The 25,812-nt window shown below is 36.4% G+C and overlaps 1 protein-coding gene and 1 non-coding gene across 2 annotated transcripts in view; both read right to left on the bottom strand.

Annotated features, from left to right (window-relative positions):
- LOC118745503 (calcium/calmodulin-dependent protein kinase type II alpha chain-like) overlaps positions 1-19,642 on the bottom strand; it is a gene marked incomplete at its 5' end in the record, with an annotated part of 165,068 nt that extends 145,426 nt beyond the window's left edge. The window contains 8 exons of the mRNA XM_036478952.1: positions 12,111-12,203; positions 12,356-12,482; positions 12,546-12,668; positions 12,732-12,826; positions 13,566-13,891; positions 14,047-14,101; positions 14,315-14,374; positions 19,543-19,642. Of these exons, the coding sequence (XP_036334845.1) occupies positions 12,111-12,203; positions 12,356-12,482; positions 12,546-12,668; positions 12,732-12,826; positions 13,566-13,891; positions 14,047-14,101; positions 14,315-14,374; positions 19,543-19,642 (979 nt within the window). The remainder of the gene's footprint in view (positions 1-12,110; positions 12,204-12,355; positions 12,483-12,545; positions 12,669-12,731; positions 12,827-13,565; positions 13,892-14,046; positions 14,102-14,314; positions 14,375-19,542) is intronic.
- LOC118745919 lies at positions 2,039-2,142 on the bottom strand. Its single transcript, XR_004993742.1, has one exon. It is a non-coding gene; the product is annotated as a U6 spliceosomal RNA (small nuclear RNA).
- Positions 19,643-25,812: the final 6,170 nt, after the last annotated feature.

Genomic DNA, 25,812 nt, shown 5'->3' with positions numbered 1-25,812 from the left:
TAATCATGTCAGTTCTATTGGGTCTCCGCTTCAAGCCGCTATCTCCACACGTAGCACAGTCGCTTTAAGTGTCCCGAAGTTCCCTTCTCTCAAAGGAGCAGGCCATCGCGAGGGTTGACACAAGTCCTTATGGGATATTGTGTTCAGAGCCAAGACAGCGCAAAACCAGGAGTAAATCTCAACTGGACCTGTGCGGCCAACTAAATGGCGACGTGTACTGAACGTATTTGAAGACCTTCCAGGGTTTTAACGAGACGGAGGCGATTGCAGCGTTAGCCCACCAGCCATTTCTGGGAGGTGTCACCCTCACATACTAAAGTGGTGGAATACTGCTCTCGCCAGCCCAATGTCGAATTAATCGTATACATGTTGCAGTATGCCATGAACAGTATCCAACTGGTCTCAATCCAATTATTATTATTATTATTACTATTATTTTTTTTTTTTTCGTAGGAGAGGGAAATGCTTTATCACTGGCCGCACAGTGTAAGATTTGACCCATCTAGCTGCTTTTAATTCTGTAATTCGAAATCTATTGAAGATATATTAATGAAATTTTGCCCAAGGTACGTCATAAGATAGGCGAAGCTTTTTACAAAAAATTGGTAATTTATAGTTACTGTCATGCCACCCTATTATATAACTGCAATTTTTAAAAATGCAAAAACTGAAATATTTAACTAACTACAAAGGATAAAATACCCAAAATTGATATTTAGAATTTCCCTATAACAAGATATTATATACTGACAGAAATGGATTTAAAAATAAATATATATTTTTTTTTTAATTATGGGCGTGGAAAATATCGATAAAAAAGTCAAGTTGGGTCAACAAAATTCCGTTATAAGTTCAATATTTCTTACTCTATTTACAAAAATGGGATACCATTGGAAAGGTAATGAATCAGGCTTTCTCTATTCAAAACGAAAATATAAGAATTTGTCTCGGTCGAGATAAAATGCAAATGAATTACTCGAAGAAAATGAAATTCCCAGTAGGCCAGAAAAAAGAAAATTTCATCAAAACCTGCACTTTCCAGCAGCTAAAATTATGTTGTTTAAAGTCTAAGAGGAGTGGCAAATAAACTGAGATACAAACTTTATCGAATAGTGGCGGATAACGAGTTTTCGGGTCTAATGAAATTAATAAATTGCTAAAAATAAATTTGAGTTAACATCGTTTTACTTTAACATGGAATACTCAGTCCTAGTTTACTAAAATCCCAAAAATGTATATTCATTAAAAAGAACATACCCAAGCAAATAAGACCAAAATGGTATTTTAGTAATTGTTGCATAAATCACATAACACCGACAAAATAAACATAGAGATTCGGTTTCAAATATAAAAGTTTAAATATTATTGTGCTCGGTAATTTTCCAAATCAAACCCCGTCACGCCATACACTTTGATTAAAATTGTTTAGTTGTCATTGTTTCGTTTTTATCAGGCATTTCTAAAAACATTCTTGACGTTGTTTTCAAATTTGGCGACACAAAATAATGGAATTAATCTTCTCTAGAATATGGAAATGATACACTGTGGGCCGGGGGCGCTAGTCTGGCACCGCAATTCTGCATGTCTTCAGATGGGCAGATTGGGGCTGCTCTTTTGTAGGGGCGTTTTATTCGGGTGTTCTCAGTAGACAACCGTCCTCTCGTTTGCAGCAGAGTACGAATTTCACGTATCTCGCAACTGCTTCCCACTTTTCTGCGCTGGAGATCATTACCCCAACTATGTTGTTCGGAGTTATGTCTCCGTGTCTTTCTTCCAACATTCTGCGCGAAATCAAGAAGTGTTCGCAGGTGAAGAATGTGTGGTACACGTTATCTTCGACTTTTCCACAGTAGTGACAGAACGGTGAGTCCACCCTTCCCATTCTATGAAGATATTCTCGGAAGTAACCATGACCGGCGAGGAATTGCGCTGTCATCAGAAGCTTCCTGCGGCATGGCTTCGGGCCGCCAACGTTCGCCATCAGCCGGCTTAGAGCCGCCGTGCTCTGCGCAGCTTTTTCACATACTCCTTGGATGTGAAAAATGTGGAACGCTTCACGATTTTGCGTGTCATCCTTGCGGAGGGGCCATGCTAATCTTCTCTGTATCGTTCCAATTGCAGTATATGTTCTGTTATTATTATTATATTATACACTTTTCCAGTAAAAATGTTCAGGTTCCAGTACAAATTCGTACTGACTATTTGTTGCTATACACACCTAAAATTTTTATTACCTATAGTAATCGATAATTGAAATTTGGCAGTTCGGTAACCATAGAGTAGTTGCAAACAAGCTGTGCTAGTAAAATGAAATTATTACAACAGTTTATAAGAAAAATCTGTAATAATGCTAAGCTCACTAAAATTATTTGTTCAAGAGGGAGAGAAGTGCACGAACGGTGCGTCAATCAGGCGGCGTTTAAGGGATAATTCCAATTCTCCGGAGCTACCTCCTGCACAGTAAGCTAAAATTAATTCTTCGAAGGCTTTTCTTTTGTCTTTTTGTAAATAAAATTCGTCAGGCCGATCCCGGAGATCCCCGTATCAGGGATCTCAACGCGGAGGTTCGGCAACTAGTGAACGTACATAAGCGGAAGAGCATCTGAAGACCTGTAACTTCACCTCTGATGTGAGTAAGCTTTGGTCACCCGTGAGTTAACTGTCCAATCCGACGAAGCATGACGACATGGTCGAAATCTCTTTCGGCGACCATTCTTCGTCGGACCCGGAGCGATGCGCAAGATATTTTAGCAGGCAGTTCATACTGCATCCTCCAGTGGGCAAAGCCAAGCGTCGAGTGACCAGAAGGCTGCACAAACTGCCAACTTGTGCCCCCCTTGCTTTCACTTGCGGTAAAGTTCAGGTGGCCATCGGGCAGGCGAAAGCCTCCAAAGCCATGGGTCCCGACGGAATATGCATGTTGATGCTGAAAAATTTGGGTCCTGCGGGAGTAGCATACCTTACGGGGGTCCTCAATTTGTCAATGGCCACTCTCATCATCCCAGACATCTGGAAGGTGGGGAGTCAACAAAGGAGGGGAGTCAACAAAGGAGATTCGTATCGACCGATAACACTCCTTTCCCCGGTAGCGAAGACACTAGAGGCCTCCCGTATTTCACGAATCACCTGACCCCAGCGAAGCATCAGCATGGTTTCCGTAAAGTGCACAGTACAACAACAGCACTTAACGCCATAAACATTCAAATAACTCGTGGCCTTAACCGTAACCGTCCCTGTGAGAGAACTATTCTAGTAGCTTTGGACCTGTCACAGGCGTTTGACACTTTCAGCCATTCCACGTTACTAGAAGATATAGAGGCTTCCTCTCTCCCACAAAGGCTCAAACGGTGGTCGGCAAATTATCTGAGTGGTCGACACTCAGACCACATACGTGGTCACCCAAATAGACAACTGCTTGCAGAAGAGCCTTCGCCTAGGCACGTCAGGAGGCATCTCTACGAACTGACGGACGAAGTCCAGAGGTTCATTAAGCAGCCTCTGGACCCGTCAACATATTTACAGTCCCTGAACGGCATTCACAGAGAGTCAGTCTCGAGTTATGTAGACTCCAGACCTTTGAATGCCGTTCTAGGCATACAACCACCGGACATTGACGAGACGGAGCTTCATCTGCCTCGGGAGACAAGAACTACAAAAACCCAACTTCGCTCTGGCTACTGCAGCAGGTTAAACTCATACCAGAGCAGACTTAACGCAGACGTGCCAAATGAGTGTCCGGCATGCGGAGAGACCCCTCACGACTCGAAACATCTCTTCGTATGCCCGGAAAACCCGATAACCCTAACGTCTTTGTCCCTGTGGACCGACCCTATTGAGGCTGCACGCTTCTTAGGGCTGCCGTTAGTGGAACTTGACGACAAGAACTGAGATATTAGCGATCTGGGCGGGGTTGTTGTAGCCGCTACAACAACAAAAACATTGGCGGCGGTGCGTTTTTCCCTACAACCCAACGTCCTTCAGCAACAAGTGCAGAGGGGCCGGCATGTTCAAGTGAATTGCGCCCACTTAAAATATGCATCTCTGCGCATCCTTTAGTCCCAAATGCATCCCTGAGCTTGTACCGAATTAAAGCACCCCTGCTTGAATATTTCAGTGTTAGCTATAGACAGGCTGCAGTTGCCCCTTCCAGTGTAACCTATAAAGGCAATCTCAGCTTTGCCATCTTCCTTCTTTCTCATCGAGTCATCCACCAGCTAACGCCGGAACATATCAGAGCGAAGTTTTATTTTACCAACGTGGGAATTTATCAACCGATCATCAACCTTCTTAATAAGTATCACCACTTAACATAAACATATTGTGCATACAATATCCCAAAATATAAAGTAATCTATATTCTTTTGTAATTAAAAATCTTTGTAAATTTGCTAAAGCTCTTGCAATCAGCCCTTTGAAACATTATTTCAACAATCATACGGTCTCGTTCATTACAATCATTAACACCCAAGAGCACTTAGAATAGTAATTGAATCTAAATTGTAAATTATAATATTTTAACTTGAATAAAAAGACCTAAAATTGTAATTGCGATTCCCAACTTCATTTGCTAAAAACAACCCTAATTCTTAACACCTTTATATGTATAACTACATAATATCGTCATCTGAAACGCAAAAAAACGTAGCCAATTAAAAAAATTCAAAATTCACTTTTTGATTGATATAATGGATTTCGTCAAATTACAACTCCCCATATCGTTTAATGAAAAAAAAAATATTACTCAGGACTTTTTTTATTTCAGTGACGATGTTTGTTTCGTCTTTTTGAATTTCTGGTGCGATATGTATATGAGTATGACAGAAACTTTCGGCAACTTTCCTTTACGTTGCGTACGCGGTGGGCGGAGGGAGAGGGCGCGCGGGTTCCCCCCATACCCCATTTTAGAGAGGTCATAAGCCGCCGTTTACAAAAATGCAACTCCAGACTGCCTTACAAAAATAGGGAATAATCTAAATTTTTGCTTGTTTTGAGTAGATGAAGGCACTGACTTGAACTGTTGCCGGAGGGGGCCGCCAAGGGTACATAAAGTTGAAGACGCCAAGCTTCGGTGGCTTTTATTTAGAAGGTTCTTTTTACGGAGGCGCTCTTCGGCCATGCTCAGGGATTATACCCCTGCTAGGCAGAATTCTCATTTCTGTGTTGCCGGAGAAGAGGGCAGGCCGTAAAGGAAAGCCACCCCGAAACTTTTGCAATTTTTTTATTGAAAAAAAGACGGTATTAATATATTTACCAAACCTACAAATATAACTCCATAACGAGCCGTATGTGAGGGCAATAAGAGTCCAGTATGAATAATTTTTGCCTCTAAATGTTTGCTGAGAAGTAGATCCATATGCCGTGATGTTCGCTCACTTCAACGATTACAACAAAATGATGTTTGAACAACGTGTCGCATAAGTGTATACTGAACTGACATGCGACCGAGTATGCATACAAGTCTGACTGCGTATATTCTGCTTAATACACAATGGAAGAACTTCGTTCAACTTCAATACCTCCGCTCCTAAAAGCTCGCGCACCTTTTCGCGGAAGGAACTCCCACGACAATGACTACAATTTGGGAAATTATGTATATCGGTAGTTTTAAAAGAGGTGCTTCAGTTGATAGAGGAAAAAATGTGCAATCAGTATTCGCATGCGCTTCACCAAAATCGCGTAAGCCACGAGAACTAACATTTCAAATTGTTCTTTTGTTATTATTTTCACGATATTCTGTAAAAGCAAAACACATTGCAAAAGGTTAATATCGTTTAAACTATTAAAAACTAAAATATTTCACATACTTTTCAAATTTCGCTTTCGCTCCAGAAACCTTCACGGCGACCACAAAAATGTAGTTGCCTGTATACAAACTTTGTAGCAACTGCAGTTGTAAGTTACAAGAGTTGTTACAGTCTAAAGATGTCAAGTTTCTTCATTAGATGAAACAGCTCGTAACATTTTGGCAATAAGACGCTGGTAACCATTTTTCACTTATGCGAAAAGTGGCAGCAAATAAATTTTGAGTATTTTTTGTTAATACCAATGCATTACACAATGATAATCAAGTTCAGGTCACACAGAAAGAATGCATGTTTACGAAATTTCAAGCCAATGAACTAACCTTTAGATTTAAAATCACTTTTTTTTCTAAAATATTCTTTTCATAGTATTCTGAGGTACTGAGTAGAATAAAATATGGACAATATTTTTTGATTTGGAACGAATTTCCGACACCCCTTGTCAAGTGATATAATAAGCCTGACTAGCACAAGAATGATAGAATACAAGATTGCGCATTCCCGGCGGCGATGACATTTGTGGGTTAAAAGTAGCGAAGCCGAATAAGGAGGATAAAAGAGAATGTGAGATTAGTCAATTATTTTAATATTCCATTTATCGATAGGAAACGTGTTTTTATTGCTTTAAATTATGAAAATATGATTTTTAATAAAAGCTAATAAAGGAAATGTGAAAAAAACGATGATTTTAGTGAATGTACATATAGTGAATTTCAGTGCATTTAAAGTTTTTGAGGCGTTGTTTACTATAAATCGAGAACTTTAAAAATCAGCAAAACCAAAGTAGCGGTTTGCGGAATGCGTCACCTTCTGTTCGCTACATCGTGTGACTAGCGATATTTTTGTTTATCCACCTACTTTCTTCAAAGTTTCTTATTTTCATTTTGTTCCACTGAATGCTGACGTATTTAAAACTTCCGTATTTCGTTATGAGAGTTTGAACACTCTTGTTCTACTCTATGCAATGAAGGGCCTTTCTTGTCATCTAGCGGCAAGCGCCCGCTTGTGGCGTAACCATAATATTGTTTTAACTTTAGAATCACTTGATGTTTAAATCTGAAACTTTCCCAAAAACTTATTTAGATATTCATCTATAATACTGCATTAAAAAGAAATTAGATTTACAACTTTATAACACAAATTTCTCATTTGAAAAAACCCCCTTTTTCCGCTGTTAAAAATCGGTTTTTCTGCATTTCCGACAGGAAGTAAAAACTTGGTTAAAATTAACTTTAAATGTATTTTTTTGTAAGCTATCAATTACAATTGGTTTTACTTTGACCATATCACCTCTTATAATTTTTTGTATAATCTGCAGATCTACACACATACAGTATATGTATCTCGAAAACCACTTCACCAATATGTACCAAATTTGATATGCACATTATGCTTGGCCTTCTTTAGCATCACTTTCAGAATTTTTGAAATCGAATAAAATTAGGGGCTACCTAAAAACTGCAAAATGTTATGTTTTGAGTGTATTTTCACTGTCACATTGATATCTATAACATTTCTAAGACATTGAAAATAATGCTCACATCAAAGCATTTAAATCTGCACTGCAAAAGCGAGTGCTTTGCAAGTAAGATTTCAAATGCTTTGGACAGATAAACCATCTCTGGGATGCTCTCATAGCAGGTTCTAACCATATATCGATGGCTGAATGGAAGATCGACCTATCTCGGCAGCCAGTTCGAAAACGCTCTATCTCAGAAAATGTTTCACAACGCCCTATCTCAGAAAATTTGTCAACAACGCTCTATTACAGAATTTGGTTGAAGAACGCCTTATTTCAAAATTTTATTGGCAAACACCTTATCTCAGAATTCGGTTCAAAAACGCCCTATCTTTATATATAAAAATGAATTGCTGTTCGTTAGTCTCGCTAAAACTCGAGAACGGCTGGAGCGATTTGACTAATTTTGGTCTTGAATTATTTGTGTAAGTCCAGGGAAGGTTTAGAAGGTGAGTAAATATGATAAAAATGCTAAGAATTTAATAAAAACAACAACTTTGTTTTTCCTTAGAAATCGATTATCATTGTACACGGAAAACTCTATGAAATTGTGAAATCATGACGTCTTAGCTTTCTTAATATTTTGGCAATAACAACAAAAAGTTTTGATTTTTTTTAATCGAAAAACCTTCCACACGGAGGTCCAAAATAGTACTTTTTACATAATTGAAATCGGTTCAGCCGTTTGGTCAGACATCGCGGTCATTTTTATGTATATATATCTCTGGAAATGTTCATGGTAGAGTACTGGAACATGGTTTGGAGATATATGAAATCAATCACATACTCATGAAGAAAAATGGGCTCTTTAAAACGAGTGAATGGCAAAGTACAAACGTACCGCCTTTGCGTTATCTTTGAATGTGTACATAGGTATGTTTGTGAGTGAAATCCTGAATGGCTGGAGGGATTTCAACAAAGTTATGTGTGTGTGTTTGAGTGGGTCTCTGGATAGTTTAGTTTGACAATTGAACACGCCAGTTGGCGCTGGAGTTGAGTTATTTCTAAAAATCTTTTTTTATGATCCGATTTGGCGAATATTCAAAACATGTACTGGACACGGTTGAGACAGTCCAATTACAAAAAAGAGCGGTGAGGTGATGCTGAGGTCGAGTTATTACTAAAATCGAAAAGTGAGAAAAGGTTCCGAGAATGTCAGTATAAATCGAGCTGTTGCACCATTGAGTATATCGAACTCTCGTGTGTTACGATTGGCCCAATGGATGTGATTTGCCAATATTATTATGCGTTAAAGCTTCATTCCAACACACCAGCGTTAAGTTGTGCAGTGGCAAATCTCAAATCACCACCTGTCGAAATAAATTTTTGTAATTGAATTTAATATAAAACCTGATAGAAACATAATTTTTCACTTAAATTGCTTTCGCGAAACTGGTTTTTAAGGTCCCACTAGAACTTGAAGGGAGATCTCCCTATGTGAGGAATAAAAGAGTACCCCCCTTAACCTGATATCTGAGCAATAACAGAGATTTGTCGATTTTGTACTCCTTTATTACTCGTTTAGGAGTCAAATAAGAGATCTCCTAAGCGAGCGACGAAATAATGCTCCCTGAGGCATGATTTGGGAGCAGTAAACGAGATTTCTCGGTTTTTTACTACTGTATTGCTCGCTTAGGAGCTTAATGAGAGATCTCCTAAGCGATCAATTAAAGAATGCTCCCTGAGGCATGATTTGGGAGCAATAAGCGAGATTTGTCGGTTTTGTACTCCGTTATTACTCGCTTAGGAGCAAAAAGTGATGTCTCCTAAGCGAGAAATCCAAGAGTATTCTTTTTGATTGATAGGAGAGCAATACGCACCTCACTCAATGAAATTTGTGTTTTCGAAAGAATTTATCATACAAAAAAAAACAACAGAAAATATTTCTTATAGAAGCATAAGGAGGACACAATAATTTAATTTGGATTGCACACAGATTTTAATAACAGTCCGTTGGTATGTACTTCAACTTTTGTTTAAATATATTAAGTATGTATTGTATTACTTATAAATGCACCGTTATATACTTTTCAGATTGCGCAAATTAATGTCAGCATTTATGTGTGACCCCGGGGTTTAAACATCGCATGGGTGACAAAGATGTCAGATAAGCAAAGTCACCTTCACAATTTCCCCGCTTGGTGGATTCCTGAGCAGGCAAGCATCCTTGACACCCAGGAAATCATATAGGAGTACATACTTATATGTTCATATAGGTGCATATAATTCAAATCTTATCTTACCGTTTTATTATTATGTTTTAATTTCATATGATTTCTCTGCAATATAATTCTAAATTTAAGCAATTATGTAAGACGTATCATTTATGTTTTATTTTTAAGATCTTGTAATATTGCACAAATGCACGTGATTAAAAAGTTAAATAAAAAAATTTAATAAATAGCAAAATCTATTTGGCTAATGTAAAATGTTCGTTATCATTGCACTCTTATTACTCCTACAGGAGGCTTTCGGGATGTCTCTAATGGGCGCACTCCTTTATTGCTCGTTCGGGAGGAATATGGGATGTTTTCTATGTGCACTCCCTTGTTGTCTTTTTGGGAGGTTTCTGGGAGATAACTATGGGAGTACTCCCGTATTGCTCTATTAGGAGGTTTGTGGGATGATAATTCTGTGTGTGCTCCCCGATTGTTCGTTTAGGAGATAAAAGGGATTACTCCCCCTCCTAGGACATCCAATGTTAAAGGGAGTATACAAAATTACATGCTTATACACAGAAGCATAGGGAGCAATGGGGAGTATTCGTATACTCCCAAGGGAGTACTCACCGAGCAATCGTACGATGCTCCCAAGTTCTACTGGGGTACTTCATCTCAGTCTATGTATGTATATTGTATTTCTGTTGAACATGGATACGCATCCATTTTGAAATTGCCACCAGCTATAAAGTTTCTAGGGCAGATTCAGTATAGATCTGGATCATTGTTGCCGCCAGGGAACTTCTTCATGGACATAACACCTTCGTTAGGTTATTTAAGGCGGGAAACGACCACCAAACCATAATCTTAGCCGATGAATGTGCTAATGGAAATCGTAAGCGTGGACTGTTGGAGAAAATGTTGGATCAAAATGGTTAAACTAAAAATCTAATTTTGGGCGGGACGACGTTCGCCGGGTCTGATAGTCTCAGTATATTTTCAATGTGTTTTCGTTTGAGGTAGGGCGTTTCTGAACCGACTTCTGAGATAGGGCGTTCTTCAACCAAATCCTGAGATAACGTTTTCCAATAAAATTCTGAAATAGGGCGTTCTTCAATCAATTTCTGAAGTAGAGCGTTCTTGAAAAGTTTTCTGAGATAGGGCCTTTCAGAACTGGCTGTCGAGATAGGTCGATCTTCCACTTAGTAATGCTAATGGTAAACGAGCTACCTTAAAATTTGGCAAAGTTCTAACTTTATTAAGTAAATAACCAACGTAATGTGTAAGTAAAACATTTACATACATATGTGCAAAATCAAAAATTCAATACGATAAAAATATCCCATAATATTTATAAACAAAGAGTCCCAATAATAATTTCGGCATGGTTTTTATGAAAATTCCTTACAGTGATTTATAAACACTTACTAAAAAAATATTGGAAAAAGACTGATTATAACTAATAAAGCAGAAAATTTTCATGATGCTATAGCTTTTGAGGGAAAACTATTAGAAACGGTAATAATAAATTAATAAATAGAAGCGCTAAAAATATATGTATGTATATTCATTTTTCAGTCCTTTCATGGGATTTGTAGTTTATAGTTCTCTTTGTAATACATACTGGCCTCGTCCTGAATCCCAATAAATCCCAACGCATTGCTATACATAAGAAAAAACTTACCTTTACCATTACATTAAAGTAAAATTTAACAATTACATGATAAAATTTGTGCACTGCTAGGAATCTAGGTGTAATAATTAATATAACCCTAACATGGAAGAACGACATTTTTAGTTCAATCGGCAAAGTTTATGCCATGCTGTGATCCTTATTGAGTATTTAGCACATGACACCAGTGAAGATTCGACTGCTGCTATCTAAAATTACTTACTACCAGCACTACTATATCGCTGTGAATTAAATGCTAGCTGGGATAGTGCACGCAATAGAAAACTTAAAACCCTGTACAACACTATTGCTCTGTATATTTACGGTATTTATGAACATATTTCAATTTTTGCCTTAACCATATTTTCCATTCCCTTCGACGATCCATTGAAAATCAAATGCTTGACATTGCTACACAAAATCGTAATCACATAGGCCACCGATTATTTAAAGGAACAATTTGAATTCAGCAAATCTTCCCGACCTTTTGCTATATGCAATACTAAATTTACGCGTTTAGTATCTGAATACCCTCCCCGTAGCGATTAGAAATTTGAAGAACATAAATGGTTTTAAGAACGAATTAATGCGTTATTTTGTCAAGTGAATACTAAAGTTCTCAATAGTTCTTCCTATCCCCTCCACCATCTATCTTCTCTTTTCATTTTATATTATTTTATTTTACCGTTTATTTTTCTTACCCCTATTTTTTATACTATATATAGATGTGTAATAGCTACATGTAATTTTAGATTATAATATATCATACTCTGTAAATGTAACTATGATTAAATAAATAAATAATAAACATCAGAGAAAATAATGTTTGGGCATCTCCAGCAAAGTGATTATTAAAAAGATTATAGTTTACTATGAGCTGGAACTTAAATGAAAAGCCTAACATTCTTCGGAATAAGAAAGCAATTTTATATTTTATTAAGAAATTATTATATATTTACCCTTGACATCGTCATCTTCTAATGTTGTACTTGAGGAGTCTGTTGATTCTTTAACCTGCGATCCTTCACCTTTCTTGGTGATCATACTCCTACCTGAAAAGTGGATAAATGTGCATTACTACACGCAATTCATGAGGTAAATGAACATATTGCGTGATGCAATCCTTCCTATTCCTCCCAAAATATAAATTTATATAAGGTAGATAATTCAACTAATGACTTAAAAATTTAGCATTTGAACTTACTGGAAAAATTTCTGGTGGCTAACATTGTAGTAAGAATAGCGCCCTTAAGTTTACGACGAGCATTGAATTTCTTGAGACAGTCCACAGTCTCTTGGCGATGAACCACTGAAGCCACGCGTTCTCGTTGCTGAATTTGAAACCAATTTTCTCAATTTTAAGAAATTACAACAACGCAATAATCAAAACTTACGCAAATCCAAGGGTGCTTCAACGCTTCAGCTGCAGTGATTCTTTTATTTGGATTGACAGTAAGCATCTGATTTATCAAATTCTTTGCTTCCGGTGTTACAGTATCCCATTCAGGTGATGGATACTATGCAAAAATGTATGTTTATTAAAAATTATTTATGTATGTACACACAAGCTGTACACTTACATCGTATGCGCCTGCCTTTATCTGTGAATAAAGACGATGCTGATCCTCATCCCAGAAAGGCGGATAACCGACTAGTAAAATGTACAAAATAACTCCTACGAGTTCAAGAGAGAATAGTTCAATTACTGAAGTAAATAAAAAATGTTTGCAAAAAATATAAACTTTTAATACATTTACGTATTAATACAGTCTAAATATCTACGCCTCCCGAACTAGTAATACAGGAAACACATTTCATTTGCAGCCTGGCTACAATTTTTTAAAGATGCACACAATACTCACAATAAGTATAGCAAAACATTTAGCTTTGCGTTGAAGATAACACTTAACTGATTTACTGAAGTAGGCAAGCCTTGATATGCGCTGTAATCCTGACAATAACCCCCCCAAAAATAATGTACTATAAGAATACATATGTGAAATTGTGTTTCTTTCTTCTGTGTAAGTATATAGAATTTTTTAAGACCTTTACTCCAAGTGAATTTTTAAAAATATAACCGTTTTCATATGTATTAAATATTATTAAATAAAGTTCATTGAAGTCAACAATAGAAAGCTTCTCGATGCGCAAATAAAACCGATTCCAAACCTTATGAGAAGTACCCAAATTATCATCTCGATTTCTTTTGCTTTTGCTCATTCTCTTATAGTCATTTTAAGACTTTAATTCATGATACATCCGAGAAAATTTTATAAACAATTAAATGTCGTAATTATTTATTAGTTAGCAATGATTTATATGCCATATTCACATGCAAAATTTCATTATTACATGCAATGTTGCATATTCATATGATGGAAACATTTTTTGTTTTTCTATTTTTGCTCGCTTACCGCATGCCCATATATCTACTGATTTGCCATAAGGCTCCTTTTTCAGCACCTCCGGCGATAAGTAGCCAGGGGTGCCGGCAAAACCGAACCATGCCTGATGGTCGCCCTGAACTTCAATGGCTAGGCCAAAGTCCGCGAGTTTTACAGCTGCACCCTTGGCTTTACTAGCTAACAGTAAATTCTCTGGTTTCAGATCACGATGCACCACACCATTCTGATGGCAATGATTAACCGACTCCAAGATTTGTTGAATGCAATGCGATGCATCTGCCTCTGAATAAAATTCTCGCGCAACAATATCTTCAAACAGCTCACCGCCAGTAACACTGTAATTGTAAATTAAAAAGGCTCATTGTATTGCACTTTGGTTTTATATACTTATGTATATGGTAAGCCCCTACATAAATGTATGTATGCGTATAATTATGTGGACCCACATACTCACATGTACATACAGAGGAATATAAGAAAATATACTCACAGATCAAACACTAAGTAATGGTAGTTTTCTTCCTGTATGCTATCATGTAGTCTAACTGTAAAAGGAAACATGTCAAATCAGTGAAAATCCTTCGAATGGACTAAAACATATTATTGCGCACTACATTTATACGACGCTTGAAAGTAAAATTAGCTACATGTATACAAGACATATTTGTACTAAATATTTGCTATTAACACTTAAAGTACAAAATTATGTTAGTTCTCAAATACTTACGTCACTAAAGAAACTTCTTATATTTACTTACCAATATTAGGATGGTGAAGTTTTCTGCAAATTCTAGCTTCACGCTCTAATTTTTGAAAATCTGTAAAAATAGTATGTGTAAAATCATTCAATTTATTTCAAATCGTTTTTAAGTCTATCAGCCGCACTCAGAAACGATCCTTAAATTAACTCTAATGGGCACTTAACTAATGATCGGTAAAACTGTTAATTAATATTTCCTCTCAGAGTTAAAAATTATGAAATGAAAATTTTAAGTATGGCCACGATTGCGGCCCTTTATTTTTGTGGCATCACTCACTTTTAAAATATAAAAATAAGTATTTATATCATTTTGTGAGCACTGGATCAGCATACGCAATGGCTGAGTGAGCAGAGCAACGGCGCGCCATTCGAGAGATCCGAGTTCGAGTCCTAGGGCAGGAAAGTTTTGTTCTTCTTTTTTTTACTTATTTTTTTCTTGTTTAATCTTTATAAACTGTTTTTATTGATTTTTTTGATTTTTTGATCTAATTTGCTTTTGATTTATAGATTTTGTTGCTTTAAAAAGGAAACAATTTTTTTTTACTTGATAAAATTTTTAGACACTGTTTGCTAAAAGACAAACAAAACCAATAACAGACCAATTCTGGCATCTGTCTTTCAACTCACCGCAGTCTTTCGAGAGACAAAAGTCTTATATTCCGGCAACTATCTTGAAAGCTCTTTTCTGTATTTCGAATGACTAATTGAAAGATGTGCTAATGCGTTATTATATTTATCATTTACAAACGAAATGAAAAAAAAAATTTAAACAGGAAAAAACAAAAAATTTGAGAAACTGAAAGTAAAAGAAAAAATATGAATTAAAAAAGTTTCTAAACGTTAAAGAAAATAAAAATATTAATTTTTTAAGCAATAAAACTTAAAAAAAATTGTTTAAAAAAAAATTCGCTGCCGAGGAATGAACTCGGATCTCTTGAATTGCCACTGTTACAGCAACGTGAACGAAATTGAAATTTATTGAAAACAATCAAAAAATTTCAAAACCATTCGTTAAAAGTTAAGTAAAGGTTTTTGTTTACTTAACTGTAATGTTCATTAAATGCCATTAACGAATCATTGACTGACTCTGATGACTTCAAAATTTAAGAGACAATTAATGTCTCTGTCTGGCTAAAAGGAGTATAAGCAATGTTATGAGCAGGGAACGGATTTTTAGGACTTAAAAACCTATAAAAAAAAGGCGAAATAAAATAACGAAATAGGCTGGAAAAGGCAAAATAACATAGCGAAAAAGGCAGGAAAAGGCACTAGGTGTTGCTAAAAAGGCAAAACAAAATAGCGAAAAAGGCAGCAAAAGGCACTAGGTATTGCAAAAAAAAGCAAAATAAGGCACTAAAAAGACAGAAAATACGAAGAACAACCAAAAAATACATTTATTTTATAAACGTTTATTTTATTTATTTTATTTAACTAATAAACGAGGTTGTATTTTTAAGACAATTCAGTCTTTTATAATACATCAGCGCGCATTAATTTACAAAATTAGAATCTTAAATCTAACATGATACAAATAAGTGATAGCAATAAATTTAAATACAAAAGCTTATCCTTAAAATTAAGATTAAAACTTAACATCAAATAATAGATATTATCACTCCTATAAAGAAACTTAACAATTAAGTATAAAAGAGAAAGGGAGAAAGAAGTATAGAGAAGAGAAAAGCTGTGTTGCAATCACTTTTATTTCATAGAATTAAAGTGTTCATGCATTATCCTCCCGTAGTTGCCCCTATCCATCGCAGACCTAACACTATCAGGAACGGAATTCCAAAGCCTCACAGCATTGAAGAAAAACAGCCTCGAGGAAGACAAATATGAATATTTAGGGATAATAAGATTTGTGTGTCTGCAAGACTTAGATAATTTTAACTTTTCCTAGAGGTATTTCGGAGTTTTGAATTCAATAAGTTTGTACATATATATACAGTTTCTTGCTGCGAGATATTCAAAGATGCTGCATCCAAGAATTTTGTTTCTCCAGAGGGAGATATGGTCAAATTTTTTGAGGCCAAAAACATAACGCGTAACATTATTAAACGCAGCATCAGTTTTGTTATGCGAAATGGAATCAAGCTTGCTATATACAAGCTCAGAGTACGTTATGTGTGGTACAATGAGTTGAATAGCCAGCTTTCTTCGAGTCTCCAAAGGCGTAAATGACGCTGACATTCTCAATCTACGTAAAACAGAATACACATTACTCACAGCTTTATTTATATGGTCAGAGCAGCTTAACTTAGAATTAACGACGAAACCTAAATTTCGAATTTTGTTAGTAAATTCAAGAACACTATTACCAACAAAAAGTTTTGGAATATCTTCTACATATACTTCACTATTACTAACAGGTAACACATACGACTTTGCAGCATTTATGCAAAGAAAATTATCACGCGCCCATTGCGAAATTGCAGACAAGTCACTATTTATTTTATAACACAGATCCTCAACAAGACCGACACGGCTAGACAAATACAATTGAATGTCGTCAGCATAGGCATGGACATTAACATACTGACACACAGAAAATACATCATTGACAAAAAGACTAAACAAAAGGGGACCAAGCACGGAGCCTTGCGGCACACCGGAATCAACAACACAAAATTTGGAGGAGATATCTTTACCCTTCACCTTTTGGGTTCTTCCCACAAGGTAGCTAGTCATAAGCTTAACAGCTCTTTCAGAAAAACCAAAGTAATATTTGAGCTTTGCACAAAGGATGTCGTGATTTACTAAGTCAAATGCCTTAGAAAAATCAAGGAGGCAAAGTAAGGTTAAGTCACCGTTGTCAAACTGTATTCTTATGTCGTCAAGTATTTTTAGCATAGCCGTAGAACAGCTATGCTTGGGTTTAAATCCTGATTGCGATGGGGATAAAAGGTTGCTTCCTTGGACAAAGGAGGAAATTTGCGCTGCCATCATAGACTCGCACACTTTCGAAAACACTGACAAAATGCTTATTGGCCTATAATCACTGGGTTTTGAGGCAATATTCTTTTTGGCGACAGGAATAATAACCGCTTTTTTCCATTCCGTTGGAAAACACGAAGTCGTAAAGCAGTGATTAACGATATGTGTTAGAGTTCCTAGAATAAATGGCAGCACAAGTTTCACAAACTGCAGGGATATCCCATCCTCGCCAACAGCATTAGATTTGATGCTCATAATGGATTTCATAACTTCAAATTCAGTCACTCCGTTGAATTGAAACGTTTCGTTTAGTGTAAAATTTTCATTTAAATTATTAACTACAGGACTATCACAGCTTTTACTGGCACTACTAAAATAGGCATTAAGTAGGTTTGGATCGATATTACACTCAGTCTTAAGTTTTCCATGCACATTAAGATGTTTTAAATTGCGCCATAGATCTTTGGAAGGCAGTGAAGCGTTCAACTTAGAGCTACAGTATAACCGCTTAGCTTGTCTTATAACTGTAGTAGCATTGTTCCGAGCAATTTTGTATTGTGACCAAGCAAAATCAGTCTTGGTTCGTTTCCATTTTGAGTATAACCTGTTACGAGTTAATATAGCTGCTCTGACTTTGCTATTGTACTACGGGCAAGAGCTTTTCATAGCACGAACAATACGTAGAGGGACATGAAAATCAAATAATTTAGTCAAAGTATAATTTAAAAAGTCAAGTTTCGCATCTACAGTCTCAACAAACCAACATTCATCCCAGTTAACATTTGACAGATCAGCAGACATATTATAATATATAATATATATAATAATTATTAACGTTTACAGACTTCAAATCACGATACATAAAACTAACAGGATTAGCAGGACAATTAAACGACAAATCAAACGCACAAAATATTAGATCATGATCAGATATAAAACTTATTTGATTGAATTTAATGACATGGTCAAGACTAGACGTGATAACAAGGTCCAACAAAATTGGATTCGAATTTTGTGCGTATCTTGTTGGTACGAGTTTGTTGACTACAGCAAGGCCTGCTGCGGCCACGTGGTCAAGTAGCTTATTGGCATATGAGTCGTTTAACAACAGATTAACATTGAAATCACCACATCCAACAAAACGTTCATACTCTATTAAAAACACAGATAGCTCAGAAAAAAACGAATCTAACAAGTAACATCTATGAGCGTTATACACACAGGACACTAATATTTTAGTCACACTGTCAGAAATTTCGGCAATAATAAATTCCGTATCACAGTTGTTTGATTCTGCTAAAACGCAAAATTTTAGGGTAGACTTGCAGTAGATTGCAACACCTCCTCCTTTTCTTTTTGTTCTATCGGCTCTGATAAGATTAAAGTTTGGAATACAGTAGTAGAAGTCGGAGATGTCAGGATTAAACCACGTTTCCGAGACGCAAATAACATCAACGTCAGATTTCCCAAAAATATCCCTAATATAATCAAGTTTGTCACCGCTAAGGCTTCTTGCAAACTATGAACTAGTTTCATTATATGAAAAATTTGTACTTTGAATCTTTGACTATTTTATCCTTTCGGGTTTCTAACTCATAAAACTTTAATCTGTATAGTTGTAGTAACATTGAACCACAAGATGCATTTTGAAGTTTTCTGGCAGCATTTTCATTCGATTTTCGCGAAGTAAAGCCTTGAATATACTAAATGTGTGCTCGACGTAAGTTAATACAAGCGGCGCCCAATTTAAATATGGAACGTTTGAAACGTTCATATTATCAGGAATAAGGGCGTTCTCCTCGCCCTTTATAATTTTATCCACGCCCCTTATTGCCTCCAAGCCTTCGTTAGCTGAGAAAACGGCTTTGAGTTTTTCCAACACCAATTTGGCAAGAGGTCTCTGCGCTTCTATAAGCCGCATGGGCAATGTGTATATTTTTTAATCTTGAAAAAAATGTAAATGCTATAATCACTTTTTTAAAGGTAGAAAAGGCAAAAAAAGGCAAATATCTTGAAAAAGGCAAAAAAAGGCAAATATCTTAAAAAAGGCAAAAAAAGGCAACATCAAATGTGTATATATGGAATCAGTGAAAGCTAAATCGTGGACATTCTTAATCGAATATACTCTATCTCTTTAGCAGAAAAAAAGGCAATTTCCATAAAATCCGTTCCCTGGTTATGAGCAATAAGACTACGTCTTTCATGGAGAGTTTTGTTGAAATCATTCAGTTTGCATATTTTTACATAACTGCCTTGTAATTTATTGCTAAACAAAATATATAAATTGCTTACCTCTTGCGGTTAATTTCTTTGTATTGATGATTTTTGCGGCAAACTCAAACTGTGTCGACTTCTGAACACATCGTTTGACAACAGAGAAGGCGCCTCTGAAAATTAAAGATAATTTTGTTAATATTGCATCAAATTACATTACATAAATTATAACGATTAACTTGCCTAGAAACATCACAACTTTAACAACTAATCAACCCCAACCCCAACCCCACAGTGACCGATCTTTAAATTTGAGACGACAAAAATACATAAAGAATGTCAAAATGTACAAGAATTAATAAATTTGGGACTGTGGTAACTATTACAGATAAACAAAGTAAAGACTTACTTTCGAAATCAATCCCTAATAAAAATTTACTTTCAGCAGACGAAATATTTTGAGTCTATCGAGCACGCGAAAAAGGAAAGTCGGAATTTTTATGCTCTCATCGCTAGGATTGTTCTATACCGAAAAATATACCCCTATTTTTTTATTTTGAAAACAAAAAATATTTAGAGGTCGCTCAAAGCGCTCAAAGTTTTCCATGTATTTTATATAGGAAAAAACCACTGTTCGTAGAAATGGTATAGAGTTCTAAACAATCAATATTTTTCGATCGAGAAACTCAGTTTCTCTTCAGGATATTCCGAATAATAATACTCAATTGTTTGTTTAACCATGTTTTCATAGTAACTTTATTTTACAGGCCCGCCAAAAACCCCCAGAAGTGCAATGCAAAATCTTTAGTATTAAAATATGGTTAAATATTGTTTTTGGAGGTCTCCTAACGAGAACCAGAGTTTTCCGATCGAAAAATATTGATTCTCAAGAGTACTATACTGTGAGGTGTAATCAGCTGGTGGCCCATGAAATGATGTGTAGACAGCTTTTACGAGTAATCAGCATTGATTTTTTTTTTTTATTTGAAAGTATTCTCTTTTTATACAAAATTTCTTACACTAATTTACACTAATGCTTATAAACTACAAGCATTTACATAGTATGCAAAGTCAGCATATTTCTTCATAGTTATTTCGACTGTTGACAAACCAACACTGTCGATTAGTCACGTGAGTTGGTCAATGCGACGGCTTGAGTAATAATGATGACAAATGTAAACAAATATATATATGACGTTAAACTCCCGCTGAGTTCATTAGAATTTATGTGGGTCATAATGGCTTAGCTGTGTACGGTCGATATTTAGTGTAATACTACACCTTCCTCCTTAAGAATAGATATATACGATTGCAGTCAATTGTATATATCTATTGGAAAGACTTAATGACCTACTTAAGGTTTGCTGGAGTTTACAAAATTTTAATTGCTTCTCGGCTCTTATTGCAATTATTGCATAAAGAGTTTGTTGTGTGGGTTTTTATCTGTTTACATTTGTTTTACATGTGTCTTTATTGTGCTGACTTTGCCTTTTTTTTTTTGAACATGATATGTTGTATTTTGTTTTCTTTGGCTCGTGTGCCTGTTTATTAATATGAGTAAACTGGAGTGCTTATTGTTTGGGTTTTTTTTGTTATTACTAAGGTTTTATACTGTTTTAAGTCTATTCTTATGAATTATAATTTCTTTATTTTTATTGTTTTTATTGGTATTTCCTATGCTATGTGGTATTAAAGTAAAATTGTTATTCTTATCAATACTTTTAACCTTATAGTATCCGTTATATTTATTTTCTAGCTTATGGGAGGCCTCTTCTCTAACTAACACTAAATCTCCTATGTTTATTTCCTTTCTGTAGCTACTTTTGTCATAATTTGTTTTTTGTTTTTCTTTAGCGTCTTGGACTAAATTCCTAGCTCTTTGCTGTGCTATTTGAAGTCTATATTTTACTTCTTTGTCGTAAGCTTCGTGATTGTACAATGGGCTGATTTTATTTTCTCTTAGAAATTCGTAATTTGGTGGATTTTTTGCGAATATAAGTTCAAAAGGACAATATTTATGTGTGGTTGATGGCGTCGTATTGTAACAATACGCGAAATACCTGAGGTATTCGTCCCAATCATCTTTGTCGCTGGGTATGTATGAACGTATATATTCATTGAATGTCCTGTGACTGCGTTCTACAGTACCCAAGGTTTGATGATGATACGGTGTTGAAGTTTTATGCTCAATTTTCAACAGTTTACACAGTTCTTTGAATAAGTTATTTTTGTATTCTGTGCCCATGTCCGTCATGATTGTTTTCATGTGTCCATAAATCAAAATGAAATGCTCTAACACGGCTTTAGCGACTGTTGTTGCGTGTTTGCTTGGGACTGGGATCGCTACCAAGTATTTGGTTAGATCGCATATAATGGTAACTGCATATTCGTTTCCATTTATCGACTTCGGTAATGGTCCGACTGTATCGATTTGTACAATATCGAATGCCTTCGGAGGTGTCTCCGTTATTATCATTGGCTCCTTTATGTGTTTACTAGTTTTATTTTTCTTACAGTGGATGGAGTTCTTTACGTATTTTCTTACGTCATTTTTCATATTTGGCCAGCTATATTTCTGCTTGATTTTATGTCATGCGATTTATTCCTGGGTGGCCACCACTAATAGGATCGTCATGATATTTATGCAGAATTTCTTTAATTTTCCCGGGATTTGTCACATATATAACCTCTGGGGTTAGTGCGATTGTTAGATTTTTGAGAACTTTATTACCCATTTCTATAAATTTGGCTACTGCAGTATAATTTCTTTTAAACAATTTGTCCCCTAAGGACAACTGTATTTGTACAAGTCCTAAATTGCCGGCTTCTCTTTCAAGCCTGGTAAAGAATTGTCCTAAGTCAATCTTATCCTCAACAATTAGGTTGCTTAAATCCAAATAGCTACAAATTTTCTTTCCTTTTTTGAAATATAATTTCGGGGATTGAAAACGAGCTCGACATGTCTTTACTTCAAATTTATTTAGCGCTTCGTATATTTTGGGGTTCTCTTTGTGACTTTCTTTATTTTCAATATTACTGCTGGTATTTTTTGCTGCTGATCTTGTTGTTATTTTTAGTATTTTACTTGCTTCCACTTACATATCTTTTAGGTTTGTAATTGTTATGCGAGATAATGCATCCGCAATGTGATTTTCCTTTCCGGCGATATACTCCACTTCAAAATCGTACTCCTCTAAACCGAGTCTTACTCGTGTTAATTTAGACGAACGACTCTTCATTGGTATGTTAAAGGACGGTGGTCGGTTTTAACTAGAAATTTTCTGCCATTGTGGCTTTGTTTATTTCACCTTTTGTGAATGACCTAGAAGCGTAAGCAATTGGTAACTGTTTGCCATCGTGTTCTTGGCTAAGGACTGCCCCACAAGCGTACCCACTAGCGTCTGTTGTTATGCAGAATTCTTTATCGAAATCTGGGTATTGCAAAAGTTTTGGACTAATTAATGCTTCCTTTAAGTAGGCAAAAGCTTTTTGACATTCTTCTGTCCAATCGAAGGAAACATTCTTTTTGCAAAGCCTAGTTAATTTTCTTGAGTGTTCTGCAAAATTCGGTACAAATCTTCTGTAATAATTGCAGAAAGCTACGAATCTCTTAACTTCATCGGCTGTTTTTGGTGTTGGGTAATTTTGGACTGTTTCGAATTTGCTTGGGTCGGGTGATATTCCCTTGTTGGTACATTTATATCCTAAATATGTTACTTCTTGGCTGAAAAATAGACATTTATCTGGATATAATTTTAGGTTGTATTTTCTGCAAGTGGAGAACACGTCTCCTAAGTTTTTTAGCATATGGTTTTCAGAACAACCTAATACAACCAAATCATCCATGTAGAGAAATGCTTGAGATGGTTTGAGGCCTGCAAATGCTAGTGTCATCATTCTTTGGAATGAATTCGGTGCTACTTTTAATCCGTAGGGTAGTCTTTTGAATCTATATGTGCCATTTTCAGCTGTGAATGAGGTTATATCCCTCGAGTCTGGGTGTAATTCTATTTGATGAAAACCTGACATAAGGTCCAGGCATGAAAAATATTTTGCTCTTCCAAGTTGATCTAAAATATCGTCAATTCTTGGAAGTGGGAATTTGTCTGCTGCTAATTTTTTATTTACCTGTCTGTAGTCAACCACTAATCTCCATCTTTTTTCGGTTGTCCCTGGAAGTGATTTTTTAGGGACTAGTAAGATTGGGCTATTGTATTCTGATATGAAGGGTTCTATTATGTCATCTTCGATTAACTTATTTACCTGTTTGCTTATTTCTCCTTTTTGTGTTTGAGGCAATCTATAACTTTTTATGTAAACTGGAGTGTCATCCCTTATGTATAATTTTTGTTTGTAAAAGTTATTAGAGGAAATTGATTCAGTTTCTAGTGCAAATATGTCTATGAATTCTGTGCGTAATGTTGTTAGCTGAGAGTTAGCAAATTTTGGAAAGTTTTTGGTTAATCGTTTTAATTTTTCTGTATCATTGCACTTTTTATTGTGTGTGGTTGTTTCAAATAGTGTGTAGTCACCTAGATTTTCAGTATTAATCTTGTAATTTTGAATAGTTTTGTTTGTATGTGTTGTGTTGATGATTCTAACGAAAGTTTGATCCTTATTTGTGATTGCGTTTGCTATGAAAATGCCTTCAGATAGTTGTTGATGCGGTATGAAGATGTTTTTGTTATCGGTGTTTACTTTAACTTGCCTAATGACTTCGGACCTAGCAGGGGTCGTAATTGTATTGACAGACAGACAATTTGTTAGGTGCTTTGTTATTGTTTGGGGAAAATCATATGGTCTTAGGATTAATTTATCTTCTGTTTTTCCGTAATCTAAAATACAATTGTATTTCTTTATGAAATCTAGTCCTATTATTCCATCGCATGGTATTGGAAAGTTGTGTTCTACGACATGGAATTTGTGGTAAATTTGAAGGTCATCATCTTTTAAATCCGCTTTAACTGTGCCTAATGTGCTGGTTATACCCTGACCAATGCCCTTAAAATCAGTAATTTGCTCTGTATTTATTTTATGATTATTACTAACTTGATATTTTTTAATAATGGAGATGTCTGCTCCTGTGTCTATTAAGAAATTTGAAATTGAATTATTTAATGATGTCCTTTTAGATATATAGCTGTTAAGATGTAGATTTAGTACGCATATTTTCCTATCTACTGATTTTGAAGTGGAGTTTCCTGGTTTTCCGTCTGGGTGCAGCTGCGCACGTTACGGGTCTGGTTATAAGGTCTATTGCCGTTTTGGGTTTGTGATCCTGTCTGGGTATTATTATTATTATTTTTTTTTTTCGTAGGAGAGGGAAATGCTTTATGCACTGGCCGGGGGCCTAGTCTCTATACTACCTTCCCCCGAGTGTGGGACTCCCACCGAAGCGTGTTGGACTACCCACTAAAACTCAAACTCCCACCGCCCGCGCAAGAATCCCGCATCTGGCACCGCAATTCTGCATGTCTTCAGATGCAAGAGCGCGCTGTTAGAGCCTTGGGGCTGCTCTGTTGTAGGGGCGTTACATTCGGGTGCCCTCAGTAGACAACCGTCCTCTCGTTTGCAGCGGAGTACGAATTTCACGTATCTCGCAACTGCTTCCCACTTTTCTGCACTGGAGATCATTACCCCAACTATGTTGTTCGGAGTTATGTCTCCGTGTCTTTCTTCCAACATTCTGCGTGAAATCAAGAAGTGTTCGCAGGTGAAGAATGTGGTACACGTTAGTGACAGAACGGTGAGTCCACCCTTCCCATTCTATGAAGATATTCTCGGAAGTAACCATGACCGGTGAGGAATTGCGTCAGGTAGAACTCGACTTCCCCATGTGGTCTGTTCAGCCATGTTTGAAGGTCGGCTATCAGGGAGTGCGTCCATCGACCTTTTGTGCTCGCCTTCCAGTTTTGTTGCCACTGCTGGATCAGTTGCTCGCGCGCCCTTGCCGCGGCAGCTGCTCGAACTATCTCGGCACTGAGATTGTAAATCTCTTTTCGCTCGTAAGCAAGTAGCTCAATTGGCATGACGCCAGAAATAACTAGAACCACGTCCGCGGACACTGTACGGTATGCAGAAGCAATGCGTAGTGCCCCTCTGCGCTGGACCGAAGACATTTGAATCCGGTATTTTTTGACTTTCAATGCGTCAGCCCATATTTCTGCCCTGTACAGGAGCACCGATTGGACCGCTGTCATCAGAAGCTTCCTGCGGCATGGCTTCGGGCCGCCCACGTTTGCCATCAGCCGGCTTAGAGCCGCCGTGCTCTGCGCAGCTTTTTCACATACTCCATGGATGTGTTCCCAGAATGTGAGTTTGCTGTCAAGCTTCACCCCTAGGTATTTT

This window comes from Rhagoletis pomonella, unplaced genomic scaffold, assembly GCF_013731165.1.
Source record: "Rhagoletis pomonella isolate Grant_MI unplaced genomic scaffold, Rhpom_1.0 Rhpom_scaffold_00009, whole genome shotgun sequence".
Lineage (NCBI taxonomy): Eukaryota > Metazoa > Arthropoda > Insecta > Diptera > Tephritidae > Rhagoletis > Rhagoletis pomonella.
Note: the sequence above shows the minus strand (reverse complement) of the source record. Positions and strands in the feature narration are given on the sequence as shown.